Source organism: Notothenia rossii (assembly GCF_949606895.1).
Source record: "Notothenia rossii genome assembly, chromosome: 6".
Classification (NCBI taxonomy): Eukaryota; Metazoa; Chordata; class Actinopteri; order Perciformes; family Nototheniidae; genus Notothenia; species Notothenia rossii.
The window spans coordinates 54,058,254-54,080,764 of NC_136909.1; the positions used below are offsets into that span (position 1 = coordinate 54,058,254).

General features: G+C 41.4%; 2 protein-coding genes and 1 long non-coding RNA gene across 3 annotated transcripts; 1 reads left to right on the forward strand and 2 right to left on the reverse strand.

The window, feature by feature from the left end:
- Positions 1-7,547: 7,547 nt before the first annotated feature.
- Positions 7,548-10,603, reverse strand: LOC307042642 (E3 SUMO-protein ligase ZBED1-like). The gene is made up of 3 exons (XM_079686633.1): positions 9,569-10,603; positions 8,299-8,918; positions 7,548-8,130 (listed from the first exon to the last, which is right to left on the reverse strand). The coding sequence occupies exons 1-3, from the start codon at positions 10,413-10,415 to the stop codon at positions 7,726-7,728; spliced, it is 1,872 nt and encodes a 623-aa protein (XP_079542759.1). The 5' UTR covers positions 10,416-10,603; the 3' UTR covers positions 7,548-7,725.
- A 716-nt stretch (positions 10,604-11,319) lies between these two features.
- Positions 11,320-13,888, forward strand: LOC307044099 (general transcription factor II-I repeat domain-containing protein 2-like). Its single transcript, XM_079689141.1, has 2 exons — positions 11,320-12,249; positions 13,009-13,888. The coding sequence occupies exons 1-2, from the start codon at positions 11,557-11,559 to the stop codon at positions 13,819-13,821; spliced, it is 1,506 nt and encodes a 501-aa protein (XP_079545267.1). The 5' UTR covers positions 11,320-11,556; the 3' UTR covers positions 13,822-13,888.
- Positions 13,889-18,193: 4,305 nt separating this feature from the next.
- LOC307044875 lies at positions 18,194-19,428 on the reverse strand. The gene is made up of 3 exons (XR_013809717.1): positions 19,352-19,428; positions 18,828-18,908; positions 18,194-18,239 (listed from the first exon to the last, which is right to left on the reverse strand). It is a non-coding gene; the product is annotated as an uncharacterized lncRNA (long non-coding RNA).
- Positions 19,429-22,511: the final 3,083 nt, after the last annotated feature.

Below are 22,511 nucleotides of genomic sequence, written 5' to 3' on the forward strand. Positions count from 1 at the left end.
TGCTGTGCAACACGAAAAAAAGGGGGAAATCGTGTTGGTGAACACGAATCAATAGATTAAAAATCGTGTTGGTGAACACGAGACTGAGCCATGAGACTGGGTTGTATTAATACACTGGGTTACATAATTCATACATGGAACTACAGTTGGGGATATTGTTCCCACACGGACGTGTTATGTGTAGCCTATATATATTGTGTGCCCTCCTGGCTTCTCTTTCTTCTTCCCGGACTGCAACCGGACAACATGACCTTAGCTGCTCTTAAATAAAGTAAACACACACCACCTTAAATAACCCCACTGCAGTCAGCATGTTGTTGTGTCTCTGAGACTCTTCACCCCAAATTGCTCCTGTGGGGATTCTCCACAGTACTGAGTAAGTCGCTTTGGATAAAAGCATCTAACAAGTAACATGTATGGTAATGTAATTTCACCTTCACTTAAGTTTTCTCCCCCCCCCCCCCCCCCCCTGGAGCCCTGCTTCAGCCTGTGGTCCTGCTCTTCCTCCAACTGTAATACATTAGCAGGATTAACATTCCAGGAGTAATCCTGTGCAGCGAGGACCCCGCCCCCCAGCTTTCCTGTCCTCTGCACCGGCCCCCGCAGCTTGTGCTGTCTTGCATGTAATTTCCTGTTTTCCTTATAACTCCCCATCTTCCTAATCATGGACTCCAACACTCATGCTATGCACACCGATAGTGTGTGTGTGTGTGTGTGTGTGTGTGTGTGTGTGTGTGTGTGTGTGTGTGTGTGTGTGTGTGTGTGTGTGTGTGTGTGTGTGTGTGTGTGTGTGTGTGTGTGTGTGTGAGCATACAGCTTCTATTTTTACATGTGGGAAAACAGAGAGACAGTCTTTTCCTTGTGATGGTGCTTAGGGTCATTTCAATATTACTATACTATAAATGCTATTTCACGAAAATTGAAAAGTTGATTGTATATTTTTCTCATTCTGTTCACAAAAAATCAATAACGTCTCTTAAAGGTCTGCTCCCTCATTCACCAGTAGTTTTCCTTTCACCTGTCTCACCTGTTAACCACACCTATGTTTTTGCTCACTCTCTTTCTCTACTGCACCCATTAGTTTCAGTGCCAGTATTTAAACCCTCACCAGACACACACCCGTTGCCAGATCGTACTTTGCCTTCATGCTAGTCTTTCATGCGTTTGTTACCAGATTGCCTACCCGGTACCGACCCTGCCTGTCCCTGACCTGCCTGCTCTGCCTGTTCCCTGATCATGCCTGTCCTTGGACTATCCTGCCTTGCCTGCTGTCTGTACCTACGTTGCCCGCCTCGCCAACTCCTGAACAACAACAAAAAGCCGGCGTTTTATCCAGTTTGTACACAGCGATGGATAAACTTAACAAGCAGCAGTGGTCCAATGAAGAGACCAGCTACCTACTGGGAATCTGGTCTTCCGAAGAGGTACAGAGGAAGCTGGAGCACAATCGGCAATTGTTGTCGGTGTCAGCTGTGAGGGGTTTCCGCGCGGTTTGGCTTTATAAAGCAGGCAAACGGTTACGTCATGACGCAAACGATGACGCAATGACGCAGCACCAGTCGGACTCTGGGCAGTGTGAAAAGAGCCGGAGCTAAACCGAAGAACCGGTTCTGAACCTAAAAAGCTCTAGTACGGAGCTTGAACTGGAGTTGCGTTGGTGTGAATGAGGTATGTATTCACTCTCTGTCCTAAACGGCTTGTTGGAGCTCCTGCCACCCCCCCATCCCTGTGAGCCCAGTGTGCTCTGATTGTTCATCTCGCTGCTACGAGGAGCTGAAAGTGTGAGCTGGCTTACACAGCGTCCACACTGCGGCGTGCATTGAAGCTTGCCGGTGAGCTTGTCTGAAACTCGACCAACAACCAATCACATGAATCTCCCGCCACGGACACACAAGCACGCGGTTTGATTGGCTATAGCTTGTTCTGGCATATGATTTGATTGGCTGACGCTTCCGCCGAAGCTTCACAAGTTGAACATTGCTCAACTTTTGAGGCGAATAACGCGAGTGTGGCACCCCTGGGATGTGTGACCACATTAATATAATTATTATTATTATTTAGAGTTAGAACATGCATTTATTTTGTACATCTGTTATTTTCATTTCACTAACGGGGTCGAACGATGCAGTAAGTAGTGAGGCGGAACGTTTCGATTCAATGGTTCCGGAGTACCGATTACAGCGACGGACATTCCCGGGGTTTCCTCAGGGCCCAATCCCAAACCACTCCCTCGACCCTACCCCTCCGTGACGAAGTGAACTCCGTCTGTAGCCACACTCGCAGCTCAACGAGGCTCCCTCCTGTCAGATGGAGGGAGTAAATACAGCGGCAAGCTTTGGGACGGCCTCCCCTCTCTCCGGCAGAAACAGGAAATGCCGTAACTGTATGTAATAACGGTTACAAATCAGCATCTCTTAGACAAAAAGTTTAAATTAATAACTCAAAATAAAACTCCAAACATCTTTCATTGTGTTTCAAAGCTCTTTTAGTTTTAAACCTGATGTTTATAAGCTTCTTAGTTTTTGCAACGGTCTGTAAATATACTTTATAATAAAATGCACACATTTACCTTTTTCTAGACTAAACACAGGTATGATCCTAAATTAAAAACATATGAGGTTATCATGAGGTTGTTAATGTTAACATCGTAATTTATCAGTGGATGTTTGCTGGAACTACTTGTTAACAGCTTGTTTCCTGACGGACACACACAGCGTGACCCCGGTCAGGTAGAGACCGGTCTCGTCTCAAGTCAGCCCCACTGCAGACCCAGCTAGACCCTTCTCTGCAGACTCGCTGTTTGAGGGCTTGATAGCCCACTCCCCCTCCACACCGCTCCACACTCGTTGCTTTGGAACAGCCCTCAATATGGCGGACCCTCCGCGTGAACGCGCAAACGGAGGGGTAGGGTGCAGGGGGCGGGTTTGGGAATGGGCCCAGAAGTCATCTGGAAGGAAACTGAACACAACGTGTCCTCATTACTTCTGTCTCACCTGCACCATACAGGTTGGTAAACTGTGCATAAATCACAATGAATCCCCCATAAGGTTTGCGTAAATAATATGTAACGGCCCGCTAACAGTTAAAGACTGTGTAGCGCTGTTTGCATGTGTAAAACCGTTAAATAGTGTGTGTGTATTAGCCTAGCTTCCCCGGTACGGCACCATTTTGGGGACAACGTGATCTGAGGATACAAGTTTGTCAGTATATCTGAAGGCTCCCGCACACCGAGTATTTACATAAATGTATAGTGGTTGTGAGTTAGTCATAAATATGTACTTTGTAAGGGTTATAAGTTAGTTCCTGTTGGTAAAACAGTAAGGTTGTTTGTTACTCTTAAATATGATTCAGTAATGCATTTTAGTGACCTGCCATTAATGGCAGAAGGTAAATAGTCAACATGACAGGTTAGAAGGGTCATGAAATACTACTTTTAAGTGAAAGTAAAAAGAAGAGTAGTATTAAATACAGGTTAATAGGCTACTGTTTAAAAATGTATTTAAGGTACAAGAGATTTGATTGAATGTGAAATTCAATTCGACATGTGTTTATCACATAAAAGAGTAACATACAGACAGAAGCCGTGTCTCAATTCAGGGGTTGCACCCTTCGAATTACGCAGCCTATGCGGTCCACGGAGGACCCAGCCCACGTAAACCGGGTAGGCTGGACCGAGCGGCCTACGAAATGAGACGGTCAGCTTACGGAGGGCTTCGTATTTACGTCACCTGATACGCGCTGTTCGGTTGTGCTGCTTCAGCAGGCTGCTAGCAAATTAGCTTACAAGCTAACTCAGCTGAAAAGGATCCAGAAACTTTACTTTTACATTTCACATTTTTTCGGAGATCACCGTCGGCGATGAATAAAAGAGGACCATGGCCAGGTAAATAAGCTCTTCCTTTAGCCCCCAGTAATGTAAGTTAATAAGTAAATTACATATAGCTGATGTAATTTAATCATATTATTTCATATTTAAAATAAGTCAATGTTTTTTTAAATGAACAAAATCGTGTTGTATAGATTGATTTTTAACAATAATAGTGTTCTAATCTTAATAGCTGTGATTATAACAGTTTATATTCTCCTTCTTCCCCTAAACCTGCCCAGATGATTTCCCACTGACCCCAGGTCAGCACCTCCAGGTCCAGCAGCACCGTGCCCCCCCCCCCATACCCCCCAAACTCTGCTGAAATACACAATTAAACATTTTCTATGACCTATTTTTTGTATTAATACAAGTTTAATGACCTAGAGATACCCTATTATTCCACTGCTTATGTACACATGTTGTAAATAATGGTTAAAACCTCATTAAATGAAATAAACAATGTGTTTAACAATTACAATGTAATATTGTATTTTGATCTTATCACAAAGTAGAGGTAAGAATATATCCATCCTCTCTCTGCAGCTTCATGTCTTCTATTATTATAACTTTCATCATTGAGACAGAGGAAATCAATCATGTTATTTAACATCACCAGCAGTAACACAAATATCAGCAAAAGTGTGTTTATGAAGTTGTTTATTTGTATTATATATGCAGCAAGTATATAGAAGCAGCTGTTTGGGGAATCAGACAGACTCAAGCTATAATCGTTAAATATCTATTAAAAGAAAGGACACGTACAAAATCAAATTCTGAAACTAGACACAAGTCTGTAGGACAGCAGTAAACAGAGGTCTGGGTGGAGGATGTTCCCGATCGCCGTTTTGCTTTCTTAAGCACCACGGGGTGTCCAGGTGGATGGCAGCTCTGTCCTGATGATCCGCTGGGGTTAGGGGTCCTTCTCCAGCACCTTGGGGGCCCAGGTGGATGGCAGCTCTGTCCTGATGATCTGCTGTGCACTTTTCAGATTAGGGGTCCTTCTCCAGCAGATCCATTTCTCCAGAATTGTCCTAATTACAGAGAAAAACAAGAGAAAAAGAAAAAAGTGAATTAATCATATTAAACACAGGGTTGCAAAAGTATTATTGCAAAATGTAACTCAGCATTTCAGGCAAACAATCCGTAAAGGCTCATTTAAAAATGATGTACTGTTCTGGTTTTTAAAAAACTAAAGAGATGAAATGACAGTCACACCTGCATCCCTTTGACAGCACAAACTAACACCAAGCTAAAGGATGCTGTCTATTTGTGATTGTCTTATTATTATGGGATTAGGATAAATTAAATACAATTTAACCTAAATAAAAGATGATCAAATCTGGTGGAGATATTTAAAATATGCTTTTCTTTAGCCCTACCTCAAAGCAGCATGAGCTGAATAAAAAGGTTGTAATGTTGTCCCAAAGTTTAATAAACAGTAAAACAGTGCAACATGTCAGAGAAATAAATAAAGCAAACTGCAGCTACACGTCAGGGTAGCGTTTTATAAATCCCACCGTATTGTAGGCTATACCGGTCTAAATTTTTTCACTTTGGTCTATTTATGTAATATAAAGTATAACTTATCTATAACAGAGCCAATATCTCTGTATGTAATAAACTTGTAGTAAACTTCTGAATTGAATTAAAAATGATGTACTGTTCTGGTTTTTAAAAAACTAAAGAGATGAAATGACGGTCACACCTGCATCCCTTTGACAGCACAAATTAACACCAAGCTAAAGGATGCTGTCTATTTAGTGTGAATGCTGTTTACAGCATTCCACTATAGTACTTCAAATCTTTATTCTTCCCCTTATTATTATTATTTCAGCCAATACTTTGGCTCTCCATAACTTCAGCTTACTTTCAGCTACAGAAACCATTCAACTATTAGACTATTCAGCCTTTTCAGCAATCGATGGGAAACTTTCAACTTTTTCAAAATATTTCATACTTTTTGAAATATTTATCTTTTTAAACTGTTTTTTTAACATTGAAGTCAATGGGAGATGCCTTCAAATCCTGTTTTCCTACACTTTGCGCCAAATGCTACTCCTTCCAGATACTTTCAGCTAGACACTTCATTCCAACTTTCAAATGATCACAAGACCTTCAGCTATTCAAAATTGACTTTTCTTTTTGATATCTTTTAAACTTTTTGAGATATTGAATTTAGTTTGGAGCTTGGTAGAGAGGCCTTTTTCAGATTTTAACATTAGAGTGGATGGGAGCAGCTCATTAACTCTAGAGTGCTTTGAGCTCAAAACAGAGTGCAGCAGTGCCTGAAATTCTCCCCCAAAAATATTTTAAACTTGCCATAATTCCCAAACCCTACACTCCTCAGACATATTTTTTCAAGGAAAACGTAGGAAAACCCCTCCTAGGTTGTAAAATAAAAAAAATTAAGAAAAGATATTAAACAAAATGCCTTTTGAGGGCAATAAGAGACAAAAGGTCAACCTTGCTCCCAATTGACCTTTCGCAAAGCCACGCCCCTAAATGCCCGTTGTCCAATCATATTCGATCACGTGCGCGGCTCCCTGTGGAAGTCCGACAAGCGTAGCGTTCAAATTCATTGCGAAAATGGTGAAGCGTTGTGCTTATGGTCTTTGCAAATCGGATAGCAGATATCCCATAAGCTTAGAGGGGGGGGGGGGGGGGTGATATTTTACCCGTTTGCTAAACCCAAAACCCGAGAGGCGAGTTGCCGCCAGTGGATAAAGAAATGCGGCAGGCCCCATGCCCAGCTGAATATGGCGAATATCAACAAACACAAATACGTTTGCTCCAAGGTAAATACGTGCTAACGTAGCTAGCTAGCTAGCAAAGATTACATTCACAAATTAACTAACTAATTTAATTAACTAATTTCACTAACTAACGTTAGCTAAAGTCACATGACTACAGCTGTAAGCTGTGTGCTTATAGGTCGTTTTGACCATTTATATCACTTGATGCATAATAATGTCTGAACAGCTGAGCTCCGTTATTAGTCTACCTGTGGTCAAAGTACAAACAAGAAAGCCAACAGGCAATCATTCATTTATATTTTGCTTTAATCTTTGTAGCATTTTGTTAATGGAAAGCCTACTGCCGACTTCCCTAATCCTGCTGCACAAGTGGGCACCCCGACCCCCTAGGGCTGAACGATTTTAAGAAAAAATTGAAATTGCGATTTTTCTGGCAGAGATTGCGGTTTCGATTTCAACCACGATTTATTTTCTTTAAATCAAGTTTCAGTGTAAATTAATTAAAACAATGAATTTCATTAAGATAATGCAAGAATGAAAACGGCTGGCAACAGATTTCAAATGCAAGACTGTTTATTAACAAAATATCAAGCATTAAAAAGATCAATGGCTCAGCAGCATCAAAATAATTGCACTTTTGTAAAATAACGTAGGCTACATACAAATTATAAATTATAACAACAAAGTGGAGCAAAAAAAGAAGTCTTACCTTAAAAGTAGTGCAAAATGGCTCAAAGGAGCTAGCTTATGAACATCAACATCAGCAGCAGTTACAGATACTCAACCCGTGTATTCAGAAACCTGTGCTTCTTCTTCAAATAAAGTGGCAAGAGGAAGTGAAATGTAAAGGTAGTAAAAATAAATAATAATAATAATCATAATAATTTAAAAAGTTTAAATTACCCTACATTTTCCTCATTAAGAAAAGATGTCAAACTGGTTAAATTATTTTACATCTAGTCTGTATACAAAAGATAAGTAAAAAAGAGTGAACATCTTTTTTAATGGAACAAAGACATGTCAGGGTAAGGTGCCGATAAGAGATTTCAGGGCAAAGTGCAGAAGAACAACAACAAAAATCAATAAATCTTCCCCTTCATCCCTTCAGAGATTTTTGGCCAAGAAAACCAACATGTCAACCTTTGCTGGCTTCAGACATGCACGCTGACATGTGACAATATTGCCACTGGCACTGAACAGTCTCTCTGATGGTGCACTCGTTGCTGGTATGCAAAGGTACTTACGAGCCAACTTGCTAAGCCATGGGAAGTTGACATTGTGCACTCTCCACCAGGCCAGTGGATCTTGCTCTCCATCAATGGTAGGAGTTATGAGGTAGTTGTCCAGTTCTGCTTTAATGGTATCCTCCAACTGCACAGTAGAGGAAGCAGGGACCACCTTGGTCTTAAAAAAGCTGCCCAGTGACCGCTTTCGTTTTGTAGAGGTGGATGGTGGTTCTTCTTCTGCACTCAGGGGCATGGTATGGGTTGTGACACAAGCCCTCTGCTCCTACAACACACAGTAATAAGAGGCATCAATGTTTTGCTATCAGTTTTGATTAAGACCAACGAGGCATTTTGTCTAAAAGTTTAAAATGTCAGTAGAGTATAGTTAAAAAAAACTAAAAATACAACTTTTTGTTTTATTTTGAAACAACAAAGAAAAAGGACAGCTTACCTTTTGTGCCACCTGTTCCATTTCCATCTTCACTCTGTCTTTGATGTATGGGACATTCTCTTCGCTTATGTAGCTTGTCTTGAATCTTGGATCAAGGAAGGATGTGATGTCCAAGAGCTCCTGTGTCACTGGGTCGCTGTATTTCTCTTCAATGTAGTGGAGAGCTCTTGATTTGATCTCCTTGGTGAGATTCGTGTCCTGGTCAGTTTCAGCAAGCGTTGCTGTTCTGAGGAGATGGAGCACTGGCTTCAGGTATGACACGCTTACGTAGTCCTCACCTGAGAGGGCGTCTGTGAACTCCTGAAGAGGACCGAGGGCATTGTTTACAGATTCAAGTACATCTATGTCTTGCCAAGTGGGGATCAGGTGCCGCGTCTTCCTGTCTTCAGACAGAACCTGGCACAGTGCCTTGCTCTGCTCCAACACCCTCCCAATCATTTTCTGCCGGGAGCCCCATCGTGTCGGACATTCAGTGACCAGTGACTGTTGAGGTAGGTTTAAGTCTTGCTGTGCCTGTTTGAATGCCCTCTTCTTCTTCCAGCTGTGAGTGAAGACCGCAACCAGCTGCTTGCAAAGTCCTGTGGCCCGTTTGATTCTTTGATCATCTTTGACAGCATTTTCTAGTGGAAAACATTACATGTATTACAGTATGAAAAGCCATAAGGATAGCTCATAACACAGAATTCATAACATATTGATTACATCTGTTGTCATCTTGTATTAAGTTCAATTACGTTTTTTTAGCAGCAGACGTCAGTTATTGCCCATAAATTAATTTGTAATTGGTAATTAATGTACAAGCAAGGAATATGCTTTTTAGATATTCCACTAAAAAACAAAAAATCATTTAATTCGTAATATAGTAGCATCAGCTGTGGTTGCACCACCCTGACATCTGCTACTACAAAAACGTCATTGACCCATTAGTAAGGGCTTCAAAAATAGGGGAGACCGCCTTTGCATCTCTCGGCAATCCGCAATTAAACAGAAGCAAGCAGTATTGGGAGGTTTTAAAGTTTACCCATGAAAGGGTTCATTTTTCTCACTAGGATAAACAGTATGTTAAAGTAGCATTGCGCTAACAGTTGGTCAGCTAACTACAGCTTGAAAACAAACCTCTCGGCGCTTCGTCCCTCCCCCCTCCCAACTGTGTTTGAGGGCAGAGTAATATAGCAGAGACTAGGTCCTCTGCGAGGATAATACGAACTCTCACACTTGTAGTAACTTTGTAAACATACACACTCGCACGAACACACATTCTTGTACTTACCAATTGCAAGATGCAGCCTGTGTCCGAAGCACTGCAGTCTGGTCCATTGGTTAAGTTCCATTGCTTTGATCATATTTGTAGCGTTGTCTGTTGTTATGCACGTCTGGGCCTCTTCTTTTAGACCCCAGTTGGCCAAGCACTCCTTCAGCCCCATGGCAATATTCTCCCCTGTATGGTCAGTGGGGAAGTATGCTGTCTGCAGGCAGCGGCTACACAACTCGAAGTTGGCGTTGACGAAATGCACGGTCAAACTCATGTAGGGCTCGGTCGTTCTGCTTGACCACAGATCAGTAGTTGACGCATAAAACTCCGTGTTTTCCAGATCATTTAGAACTTTGGCCTTACATTCTGTGTAGAGCTGTGGGATGGCAACTTGATTGAAGTATGTGCGGGAGGGCAGAACATACCTCTTATCCATTGTGCGTAGCAAACTTTTAAATGCGTCTTTGGTCACTGTGTTTACAGACACCATGTCCTTCGATATGTAAGTCGTTACGGCAGCGGTAATCTCCTTGTGTCTTCGGCTAGTTTTTTCATAAGGCGTCACACTGGCGAACGATGATGTTATTGTTGGCTGACTTGCCGAAGTATGGCTGCTGCTTGATTTTTCACGGTTCTTTTTCGCCATGCACTGCTCATACAAGTTCAGGTGGTGAACTCTCAAGTGGCGATGTAAATTGGTGGTATTGCCAGCCGATGTAGCCACTTTTACACGACATGTTTGGCACATCACCTGTTTCTGTTGTTCATCATCATCCTCAAATCCAAAATACTGCCAAATGACCGACGTGCTGTTTCTTTTTGGTATTAATTTAGTCGGCTCCGCTTCTGCTCCCGCTTCTGCCATGCTTGAAATTTAATGACGAGCTACACACTGATTGGGGTGGAGAACACGTCATCTGGTCACGCGCAGGCTGCAGCTTTCTGATTGGTAGCTGGCACAGAGCCTTGGGCATTCATGTGAAATTATTGACGAAATTATTATTATTATGCACCAAGAAAAACCGCAGCTTTGACGATCCCAAAATCGTGTTGTCTGAGATCGCTATTTTCGGTCTAAAACGATAGATCGTTCAGCCCTACGACCCCCACAAAGGAACAACAAGGTGGATGCAGAAAGCAACCAAGGAAACAGTAGTTAACTTTAGACAAACTACAACATTTAATGCCTCTTGTGATTGTATTGTTTTATTCCAAAAATAATAATAATAATTCCGTCGAATTTGACATACAGCTCATGTGGTTTTTCACTCTTGCACTGCGACCTGTATGCAAGTGCCTCTATTGATGTTGTGCCTCCCTCTTTTCTAATGTTTATACTGTGGATATAACCCTCCATAGCGTATTGTAGCCCCTTTTGTCGGGACCTGGAGGATATTGCTGCGTTATTGCTCCAAAATGAGTCTGTTAAGGCGACTCCGACGTTACGGAGACCCTCCTTTATGGCTTTGTTTAACGCAGAGGTCTCAAAGTCAAGGCCCGCGGGCCACTTGTGGCCCCCGAGTGGACATCAGTATGTAATGTTAATGTGGCCCGCGTGTCTTTACCAAACGCGCTTTGGCCCACATGGGCTACCATAGCAGGCAGCCAGCCGGGTTGCTAGGAAACGCAGCAAGCAACGGAGTGACACCAAGTGGAAGCGTAGCAGTCCTCATTCATCACATCATGTCCCTCTCAAAACCCACTGGGAAAAGAAAGGTCGACGATGACCACAGACAATTTCATGAAAGTTAGAATATCTATTTGTTGAGCACAGGGGAACCCCTACCTGCCTTGTATGTGCTGAAAAAGTTGCCGTTGTCAAAGAATACAACATCAGACGCCACTACTTAACGAGGCATGCCGAGGAGTATGCGAAATACCGGGGAGATGAGAGGGAGAAGCGAGTCACAGACCTAAAGAAATGTTTCACCTGGCAACAAACTCTCTTTAGGAAACCAACCGACGAGGCTGATAAAGCAGTAAAGGCCAGCTACACACTGAGCGAGATGATCGCTAGGGCAGGAAAGCCTTTTACAGAAGGCGAGTTTATTAAGGAGTGTATGTTGCAGGCTGCGAGTATTGTCTGCCCCGAAAAGAGAGCTCAGTTTGCCAGCATCAGCCTGTCACCTAACACAGTGGCAGAGCGTGTTACCGAGCTGTCAGGTAACATTTATGGCCAGCTACGTGACAAAGTCAAAGACTTCCGTGCTTACTCAGTGGCCCTGGATGAGAGCACAGACACCACTGACACTGCCCAACTGGCCATATACGTCCGTGGTGTAGATGATAAGTTTCATGTAACGGAGGAATTACTCAGGGTTATCCCTATGTGTGGCCAAACCACTGCGCAGGAGATATTCCGCCAGCTGTGTGATGCCCTCTCGGATGCTGGTCTGTCATGGAAAAGGTTGGCTGGGATAACTACAGACGGAGCGCCTTCAATGACAGGGAGGAAGAATGGACTTGTTGCACTTGTGCAAAAAAAATTGGAAGAGGAGGGTGTGGAGGAGGCAATCGCTCTGCACTGCATCATCCACCAGCAGGCCCTAGCCTGCAAATGCCTAAAGTTTAAACACGTGATGTCTGTTGTGGTGAAGGTCATAAATCGACTCAGATCTAAGGGCTTAAAGCACCGTCAGTTCCGGGCTTTTCTGGAGGAGATCGAGTCAGCGTACGAAGATGTTCTGTACTTCACAGAGGTAAATATTCCTTGTTTACGTATACCTTCTCTCGGTCTGTTAATATTTCTTATATTCTCTGCCCCCCCCTCTCCCCCCCTCTCTCTGTGCCCCCTCTGTCTGTCTCAGACTCACACACTCACACACACACACACACACACACACACACACACACACGCACACACTCACGCACACACACACACACGCGCACACAAGGGGGGGCACCACCAGATGCGCATTTCTCCTTGCCGCCCGGTCAGCAAGCGCCTCGGACCCTCAGCTGTGTGTCTGTGGCTATGTGTAGCCTGTGTCAATGTGTGTGTTAATCTCTCTTGCGCTCTGTGAAGATGAATAAACACAAATCGCGCACCGCGAGAGGTGGCGCAGAGGTGCGCGCTCTGGCTCATCTGGCACAATCGGTTAACGGGGCCGAAAGGAAACTGGCTTCGCTCCGTGGCTATTTCACGTCCGACGTTGATGTTAAACACACGTTGTTATTGATATTGTAGCGTCCGACCCGACGTAACTACAACAACATAACACAAACTTATCTGACAGCTCTCACTTTTTCCTCTGCTCCTCACTCACACACACACACACACACACACACACACACACACACACACACACACACACACACACACACACACACACACACACACACTCTTCTCGTTAAGTGTTCTTTTTCTGTTAGGTTATTCTTTCTTTTTCTTTTCCTTCTCTTTCTTACCTGTTAGTGTATGAAGACAATTAATTTAATTTAATTTAATTTGATTTCAGGTACGCTGGCTCAGCAGAGGGAACATGCTAAAGCGGTTCTTTGAGTTAAGGAATGAAGTGAAAGCCTTCATGGAGCAGGATGGGATGGAGGTTCCTGAGCTAAGTGACCCAAAGTGGCTCATGGACTTCGCTTTTCTGGTCGATATCACACATGAGCTGAATGTGCTCAACAAGAAGCTACAGGGCCCAGGCCAGCTGGTCAGCGCTGCCTATGATAATGTGAAAGCGTTCTCCACAAAACTGGTCTTATGGAAAACCCAGGTCTCTCAGAAAAACCTCTGCCACTTCCCAGCATGCAAGGCACTTGCAGACAAAGGTACACCATTCAGTTGTGAGGAGTATGTTGAAGCCATTGTGAAGCTACAGGAGGAGTTTAATCACAGGTTTGCAGACTTTAAAACACACAAGTCCATCTTTCAGATTTTTGCCAACCCCTTTTCCTTTGATGTGGAAGATGCTCCCCCTGTGCTTCAAATGGAGCTCATTGACCTACAGTGCAGTTCTGATCTCAAAGCCAAGTTCAGGGATGTGAATGGGAATGAAGAGAAGCTTGGACAGTTTATGAGAGAATTGCCCGCCACCTTCCCTGAGCTGTCCAGGATGTTCAAGAGGACCATGTGCCTTTTTGGGAGCACATATCTATGTGAAAAGCTCTTCTCCACCATGAACTTCAACAAGTCCAAGCACAGGAGCAGACTTACAGATGCACATCTTCAAGCCATACTGAGAGTTTCAACCGCCTCTTCCCTCAAGCCAAATGTGGCTCAGCTGTGTGAGAGGAAGCGCTGTCAGGTCTCTGGCTGCAAAAAGTAGACAAGAGAGTCCTATGTTCTGAAGAACTGTTCATTGTTCACTTTAAAAAAGAGACTTGTTCTTACTTCCCTGGGTAAAAAAGGTCAAATTAAAATTAATTTTTTTTTCAGAGGAATTTATGTTTATAATTACTGTTCATGCACTTTGAGATTGTTGACAGTGCAATACAAATTTAATAATAATAATAAATGTCTGTTGAGGAACTGTTATGTAATAATAAATACTGTGAAGGTTGGAACAGTTGTTTTCTAAAAGGTTAAATTAAAAAAATATATATATATATTTTTTTTCAGAGGAATTTATTTATGTTCTGTTTATGCACTTTGAGAATGTTGTTGAACTGTTGATGAACTGTTAATAAATATTGAGAAAATTGGAACCGTTTTTTTTTTTTTTTTAATACTAAACACCCTTTTTAAGAAATACTTGAGTACTTGTGGCCCAACCTCAGCCAGGCTCCCCCTCCAGTGGCCCCCAGGTAATTTGAGTTTGAGACCCCTGGTTTAACGCATCTGGCTCTCAGCTTGTCGGACTAGCAACAGCAACCAAGGGGGGGCGTGGCTTTGCGAAAGGTCAATTGATTCCCATGTTAAAAACATCCGGATCTTTCTTCAGAACAGAGATAAGTACAAACTTTAGACAAACTGCTCTCCTCTTCACATTTACCTCACAAAACCCCCCAAAAAAACATATATAAGTTCATTGGGGTTCCCTGATGCTCACGGTCTGGTAATTTTTTTATAAGAGCCATAGATTTTGAACAGGTGGCAAAATTGTCAGATATAATCCCCAATGCATTCTTATGGGACTCAGTGCTGCAGTTAGTAAATCGTCATAACTCATCACCATGGTAACCTTTGATCTCTGGGTTTACACACACAGGTGTTTGTAAACATTCATTCACTACTACTTACATTTAATATCTTTATTTAACTCCTTCAGCCTAATTTCAGCTGCAGGAACCATTCAAATATCAAACTATTCAGCCTTTTCAGCACATGATGGGAAACTTTCAAATGTTTCAATGTTATACTTTTTAAAATATTCAGTTATACTTTTTAAAATATTCAGCTTTTTAAAGTGTTTTTTTTTAACATGGAAGTCATTGCAATGCATTTTAGCTGTAACAATTAACACACACACACACACACACACACACACACACACACACACTCACACTCACACTCACACTCACTCTCTCTCTCCCACACACACACATGCGCACACACACACACACACACTCTCTCTCTCTCTCTCTCACACACACACACACATACAGGTTTTTATGTAATAGCCAGACTTTTCCCCTAAACCGGCCCGGTGGTGGTTTAGATGGGCTACCCTTTCCTGAGGTCCTACAGCTATGGGAGTTGGGTCAAAGTACTCTAAAAAATCTGAAAAAATCGGCTCACTTTAGATAGCTGATACAGCCTTTAGAACGGTTACACACACCACCTACTTATATTCTGGTATACACAGACATTTGTCTTTTGACAAAAGTGTGACTTATAAGGACAAAAAAAACATTATGGGGTCTTTAAAAGGGACGATAAAGCTACTCCCACAACCCTCCAAATGTACATACATACACAACCTGACAGGACACAGCATTATGGGAGCAGTCATTTTAATTGTAAAATAAAGTAGTATTAACTCTTCTCAAACCAATACATTTGTTTAAACACATTAAAGTCAAACAGCTACACAGGCAGAGACATACAGATCGACAGAAAGACAGCTTACAGACAGACAAACAGCTACACATACAGATCGACAGACAGAAAGACAGCTTACAGACAGACAAACAGCTACACAGACAGAGAGACATACAGATCGACAGACATAGAGACAGCTTACAGACAGACAAACACCTACACAGACAGAGAGACAAACAGATCAACAGACATAGAGACAGCTTACAGACAGACAAACAGCTACACAGACAGAGAGACAAACAGATCAACAGACAGAGAGACAGCTTACAGACAGACAAACAGCTACACAGACAGAGAGACATACAGATCGACAGACATAGAGACAGCTTACAGACAGACAAACAGCTACACAGACAGAGACAAACAGATCAACAGACATAGAGACAGCTTACAGACAGACAAACAGCTACACAGACAGAGAGACAAACAGATCAACAGACAGAGAGACAGCTTACAGACAGACAAACAGCTACACAGACAGAGAGACATACAGATCGACAGACAGAGAGACAGCTTACAAGCTATGACGGAGTCCAACTCAGGGCAGTGAAATGGCATGACAATCACGCTGTCCATCTCCTCTCAACCTTTGCCTCAGCCAACCCAACGATCTCTGTGCAAAGATGGGATAAGAAAAAGAAAGAAACAGTGCAGGTTACCTGCCCGAGTGTCGTGCATGCATACAATAAGAGTATGGGAGGAGTGGATCTTCTAGACTCGCTGATTGCTCTCTACAGAACAAAGATCAGGTCAAGGAAGCGGCATCACAAGATCGTGTAGCACATGATGGATTTCACTCTAGTGAATGCGTGGCTCTTGTACCCCAGGGACTGCAAGGACTGTGGCATCCCCAAGAAAGAAGTGTACAGCCTGCTTAAATTCAAAGCTGAAGTTGCAAGTTGCCTTTGCAACGAGAGGAAAGTTTTGAAGAAGAGGGGGAGACCATCTCATAATGTTGACAGAGACCTGGCTGAGAAGAAGCGCAGAGGTTCTGCCTCATCAGTGCCATAAACACGAGTGCATCAAGACCACACTAACCATTGGCCTGTGTGGGTGGAGAAAAAGGGCTGGTGCAAATACCCTGGCTGTAAGGGTATAGTGAAAGTGCAGTGTCCAAAGTGTGTCACGTACCTGTGCTTCACTGCAGACAAGAACTGCTTCATGAACTTCTACAAGCAGTGAGCTTATTGTGTTAAATGGCAAAATAAAGTTTGATGAAAGATGCCCAGACTCTTCGCGTATTTATTCCCAAAGGTTGTTTCACAATGGTACAATGCTGCCTGCAGGCAACATTCAGACATGTAATCTTGTTGAATTATTAAAAATAACAATTTTCATATTTTAATTGGCATGCAATTTCACCTGTTGAGGTTATTTAGTATTTCCCATGTGTTTTTAAATAAATGTTGTTCAAATTTGAAACAATAACTCTCTTTTAACATTACTTACCATTACGGTACAGTGTTGCCTCAAGGCAACGCACCCCAAAAAGTACCCCCGAACAATTATTTCTTGAAAATTCTTTAGATTATGTTTATTTGGTCTATTCTATGACAAAAAAAAACTCCAAACATTTTTTTCCTAAATGGCATCATGGTGCATACCATAGAGGGTTAACAGCATAATCTCAACCCGTCTGTTGAATATAGGTGCAGTATAAAACGTTAAGTCATCAGGATAACCACAACATAATACAAAACAAAACCAAACTGATGGTTTCACTGTGACTGTGACTGCCTCTTTCGAGCAATTCCGCGATTGAGAACAAAGTCTCTAACATTTTGTACTGTTCGTCCATCAAGCACTTTGCCTTCAACCAGCTTGCAGTGCTGGCACTCGGATTTGGTTGCCAGATTTCCTTTGTCAATCTGACACTTGAAATGCCGCATTACCTCATCCTTGGCCCACAGTTTTTTTTATTGTTTTTCTGGCATTTTCATGATCCTTTCCTGAAAGATATACAAGTAAAAAAAAATCAGTTGAATCAAAATGTGAAATGTACTAGGCAGTCATATTTTAGTTGGAAATAACTGTAATCTGCTTTTTATCTGAAAATTGGATACGAGTAGCACATACATGCCATCCTCTTCCTGCCTGCCTCCTAGCCTTAACTTTAGGACAGCAATCCAATAAGTAAAGTGACTATTGAGAAATCTTAATAAAAAGGTCTTGGACATGTGCTGTATTTTTTATATCAGAAAAAAGGTTACTGTTCCAAACAGAAGTGCTACCCTTTTTTTTATTAATTTAGGGTCAAATATTGATGGTCATATCTACATATCATACCTCCTATCTTTTTGGACAGCAGGGGTAGAATGATGGGTTAGATATTTAAAAAGTCCTAGGCTGGAAATGCATTCTAGTAATAATTGACCACTCCCAAAAAGGAAACTAATCAATCAATTTTTGAAGATCAAAACTGTCTCGGCTAGGTCTTAACACTGTTTTGTATCTTATTTATAACCTTATTTCAATGCCTTTTCCGAGTTCAACAACCAAACTGGCCTTACCTTCATAGGGAGGAGCAGTCTCACTCACTGTGGATGACACAGTTTCTGCTTAACACACACATGTTTTTGTTGTTAAATATATAATTAGTATTCTCTATTCTGTCAGACACAACTATAAGTCAGGTAAGTGAGGCAACCTACCCAAATGGTCAATGTCTTACTTGGTTTCCAGAGGCATCACTTCATCAAGACCCTGCAAGATGCAAACACACACACAAAAAAACATTACATGAAAGCATGTATGGTTGTGTTTCTGAAATCCAATGCAGTTCTGTTTTCACTCGACAACCCAAATGATTACAGGTCTTAGGTTATGAAAAGTATAATCCTTAAACCTACTTTTCACTTTGGAATTCAGGATATACTACATTTAGTTTACATTATATCTTGTCATAGATGACATGAATCATTACTTAGTGGGTCGCTTTTCACCACATGTTACTGAACAACTTAACATACATGTAAAACTAACATACAGATCACATGCAGGCAGTGCAAGTAGGAGTTAAACTCAGATGAATGCCACTATCAACGTCACCTGACGACATGGCCCCTTAAACAGCCAGGACCTCCTAAACCATGTCCCTGTTGTTCTCAGATTGATACACATACACTCAAGATACTGACTTACACTTTGAAAAGCATTTGAAGACAATGTCCTCACATACCATTGTCTCTATAAACCATATGATATACAGACTACTGCGTACACACACACAGCCCAAAGAAACATGTCGGTATGTAAATAGATCAAATCAAGTAGTAATTAAATGTAATGTACCTTTTCAGCTCTGCTGAGGGGAGAAAGCACTGGACCTGTCGTCTTCGTGTAGCTCTCAGTGCAGTCGCTGTTCTTCACCATCTGTAGCAGATAAAACACAATGAGAAGGATCAATAAACAAAGTCAAAAACGTACTAGCAGAGAATATTTGGAATTGAATACAAGAATGGTCCTACTGATGACAGAAAGAATGAAAGGAAAACTTAGTTTAAAACCTTACTGGATCCTTTTGTAAGCCACAAAACATCAATTTGAGAGATTACATTTAGTTTACATTATATCTTGTCATAGATGACATTTATCATTACTTAGTGGGTCGCTTTTCACCACATGTTACTGAACAACTTAACATACATGTAAAACTAACATATGCAGATCACATGCAGGCAGTGCAAGTATGAGTTAAACTCAGATGAATGCCACTATCAACACCACCTGACGACAGTTTAAAACCTTACTGGATCATTTTGTAAGCCACAAAACATCAATTTGAGATATTAAATCTATGTTAAATGTAAAAATACCTCTCCAATGTTCTCATTTGGAGATGTGGCCTGTGTGGCCCCACAGGTTTCCAGAGGCATCACTTCATCAAGACCCTGCAAGATGCAAAAAAAAAAAAACATTATTATTATTATTGTATGGTGCTTTCCCATGTACCTAAAGATTCTAAACCATTCATAGCTTGTAGTAACATGAAATTAAAGTTATTCAGATATACATTTCAATAAACATCCTGTAGTTATGTTTCACTATATCAGAAGTAAAACAAATTATTATATTTATAATATTTATACTGAAATAATCATGACTCGGAATAATCATAATCAAAACTAATGCATTGGACAATATGTAGCATTTACGTATGTGGTGTGATGGTTAGAGCATTTCCTTAAGAAAAGATATTGAGTTCACAAAATAAAATGTTGACCACCTTAACTTATTCAGCTATTTCAGGACAATGAGGCTATACATGTTGTGTATACCTTTTTTAAACCTTTTCTTTTAAATATTCAGCTTTTTCTGCATTTTTGTAGCTAAAAGCAGCTACCATTCAGCAAATAACATATTCAGCTTTTTCTGCATTTTTGTAACTAAAAGCAGCTACCATTCAGCTAATAACATATTCAGCTTTTTCTGCATTTTTGTAGCTAAAAGCAGCTACCATTCAGCTAATAACATATTCAGCTTTTTCTGCATTTTTGTAGCTAAAAGCAGCTACCATTCAGCTAATAACATATCCAGCTTTTTCTGCATTTTCAGCTAAATTCAGCCATAAATGTTCACAGTTTACAGCATTCGCACGCATTTTCTGCAGGAAATGCATTTTCTAGTTGTGATTGTCTTATTATTATTATGGGATTAGGATAAATTAAATACAATTTAACCTAAATAAAAGATGATCAAATCTGGTGGAAATATTTAAAATATGCTTTTCTTTTAGCCCTACCTCAAAGCAGCATGAGCTGAATACAAATGTTGTAAGGTTGTCCCAAAGTTTAATAAACAGTAAAACATTGCAACATGTCAGAGAAATAAATAAAGCAAACAGCAGCTACACGTCAGGGTAGCATTTTATAAATCCCACCGTACTGTAGGCTATACCGGTCTAAATGTTTTCACTTTGGTCTATGTATGTAATATAAAGTATAACTTATCTATAACAGAGCAAGATCTCTGTATGACTTCAGTGAACTTCTGAATTTAATTAAAAAATAAGTGTAAACAGTGCAGTACGTCCAGCTAACTAGTTAGCGTCACATATTTATGCGTATTATTTAACGAAAATGTACGTTTTAATGCCCCTTGGGTTTGATGTGTGTGACGTTAGTTAATTTAAAGTAAGTTCAAACCCACTCACATTTATTAGTGATTCCTCCGCTCACTGCTGCTTTTAAATCCTCTCTGCTGGGGAGACCGGAAGCCATTTAATTTGAAAAGAACTCCCTCTTGCCTGTGCGCATTGCACCCTGGGATATGGTAGGCTGCGGAGTGTACATCAGATGTATCCTTCAAATTGGGGAAAAGTAGGCTGCATTCGTGGGCCGCATTCGGAGGAGTCTCGTCTTTTTTTCTAATTGGGACAGCCTTCTTTCGGCGGAAGTGACTTAAGCGCTCTACGAATGCACCCTTCGAAGGATGCAACTCCTGAATGGAGACACAGCCAGAGTATGTGAATGGTTATTGAGGAATGTAAGTCGAAACTGAAATGCATAGGATAATTAATATGTTTATATGATTTTGTGTTAATAAAGCAACCTGAGAAGTAATCTGGAAGGAAACTGAACACAACGTGTCCTCATTACTTCTGTCTCACCTGCACCATACAGGTATCATCACTGTCACTGTGGTCCTCATATCGGGGACCGGTAACACGAGCAACGCGAGCAAAGCAAAGCGACGCGACCACAATGCAGTTTGGCAAAGCATGACGTCAACCCCATTCAAAGTGAATGGGAAGAAGCTTTAACGCACGCCGCCGTGTGTAGGGGCCGTTACGGCCCGTCCACACAGCGGCGTGCGTTGTCGCTTGCCGGCGGGCGTCTCTGAAACTCGTCCAACAACCAATCACATGAATCTCCCGCCCCTGACACACAAGCAGCGGTTTGATTGGCTAGAGCTTGTACTGGCATATGATTTGATTGGCTGACGCTTCTGCAGAGGCGTCAAAAGTTGACGCCATAAATAAAATGGATTACCTTATTTTATGTTGAACATCTGCCAGGGGATGCATGGAGAGATGGAGTAGCTCAGTAGTTTGGTTCAACCCAAAAAAGAGTAATACATGCCCAGATATGCCCAGGTTGTTGAGAGGCTTATATTTAGTATATTTATTGTTATAATGCAATCAAATATACTAGCTTGTACGACAGGCCGCCTGCAGGACACATCCAATAGGAACAGATCATATGGGACACATCAAACAGAAATCATTTGAGACATCTATTTCATGAGTCGCTCAAAAGTTCAAAATGAGCTCCCCCACACTGTTTTAGTTGCCAATACCTTTCAGTTCTATAATTTCATCAAACAGAAAGGATGGAGCTGTTTTTATGATTATTTACAGAGAGGTGCCAGTGGGCTCACTGATCCGTTGTATCCGCTCCACAGTAAGGAAAGAGAGTTCAGGGTCTACACACAACACTTGTTAGGACACACACCGTTGGATTGATCTGCGTCAGGGATTAGTTCCCTGCAGAAGAAAATAAAATATATTTGTTATTATTATGCACTATTATCAGCCTTATCCTTATATGTTTGATTGCACTCTCAATTAGTTTGTGATCATTTAAGGCAGGGGAGAACCCGAGTGGCGGTCGCGAGATGATTACAAAATAAAAATGGAAAATAAAAAAAAATTATAAAAAAAAATGGATTCCTTTTTTTATATTTAAAAAAAAAAAAGTATTATTAATAATAACTTTGCATAAACATTTTCAGGGGCGGACTAGCCATCTGTATAATTTACCCGCAACGAGGCTCCCCCTTTGACAATCCAATAGCGCAGTGTTTCTCAAACTTTTTCATACCAAGGACCACTTAACCAATAAAAAACACTCATGGACCACCTAACTCCACAAATATCCAAAACAATAGGCCTGCTTACCCATTCCAACAGTATATAACAAATTACAGCCTAATAATGACAGTTTAACCTTCTCTATATCGCCTCGTTCACACATT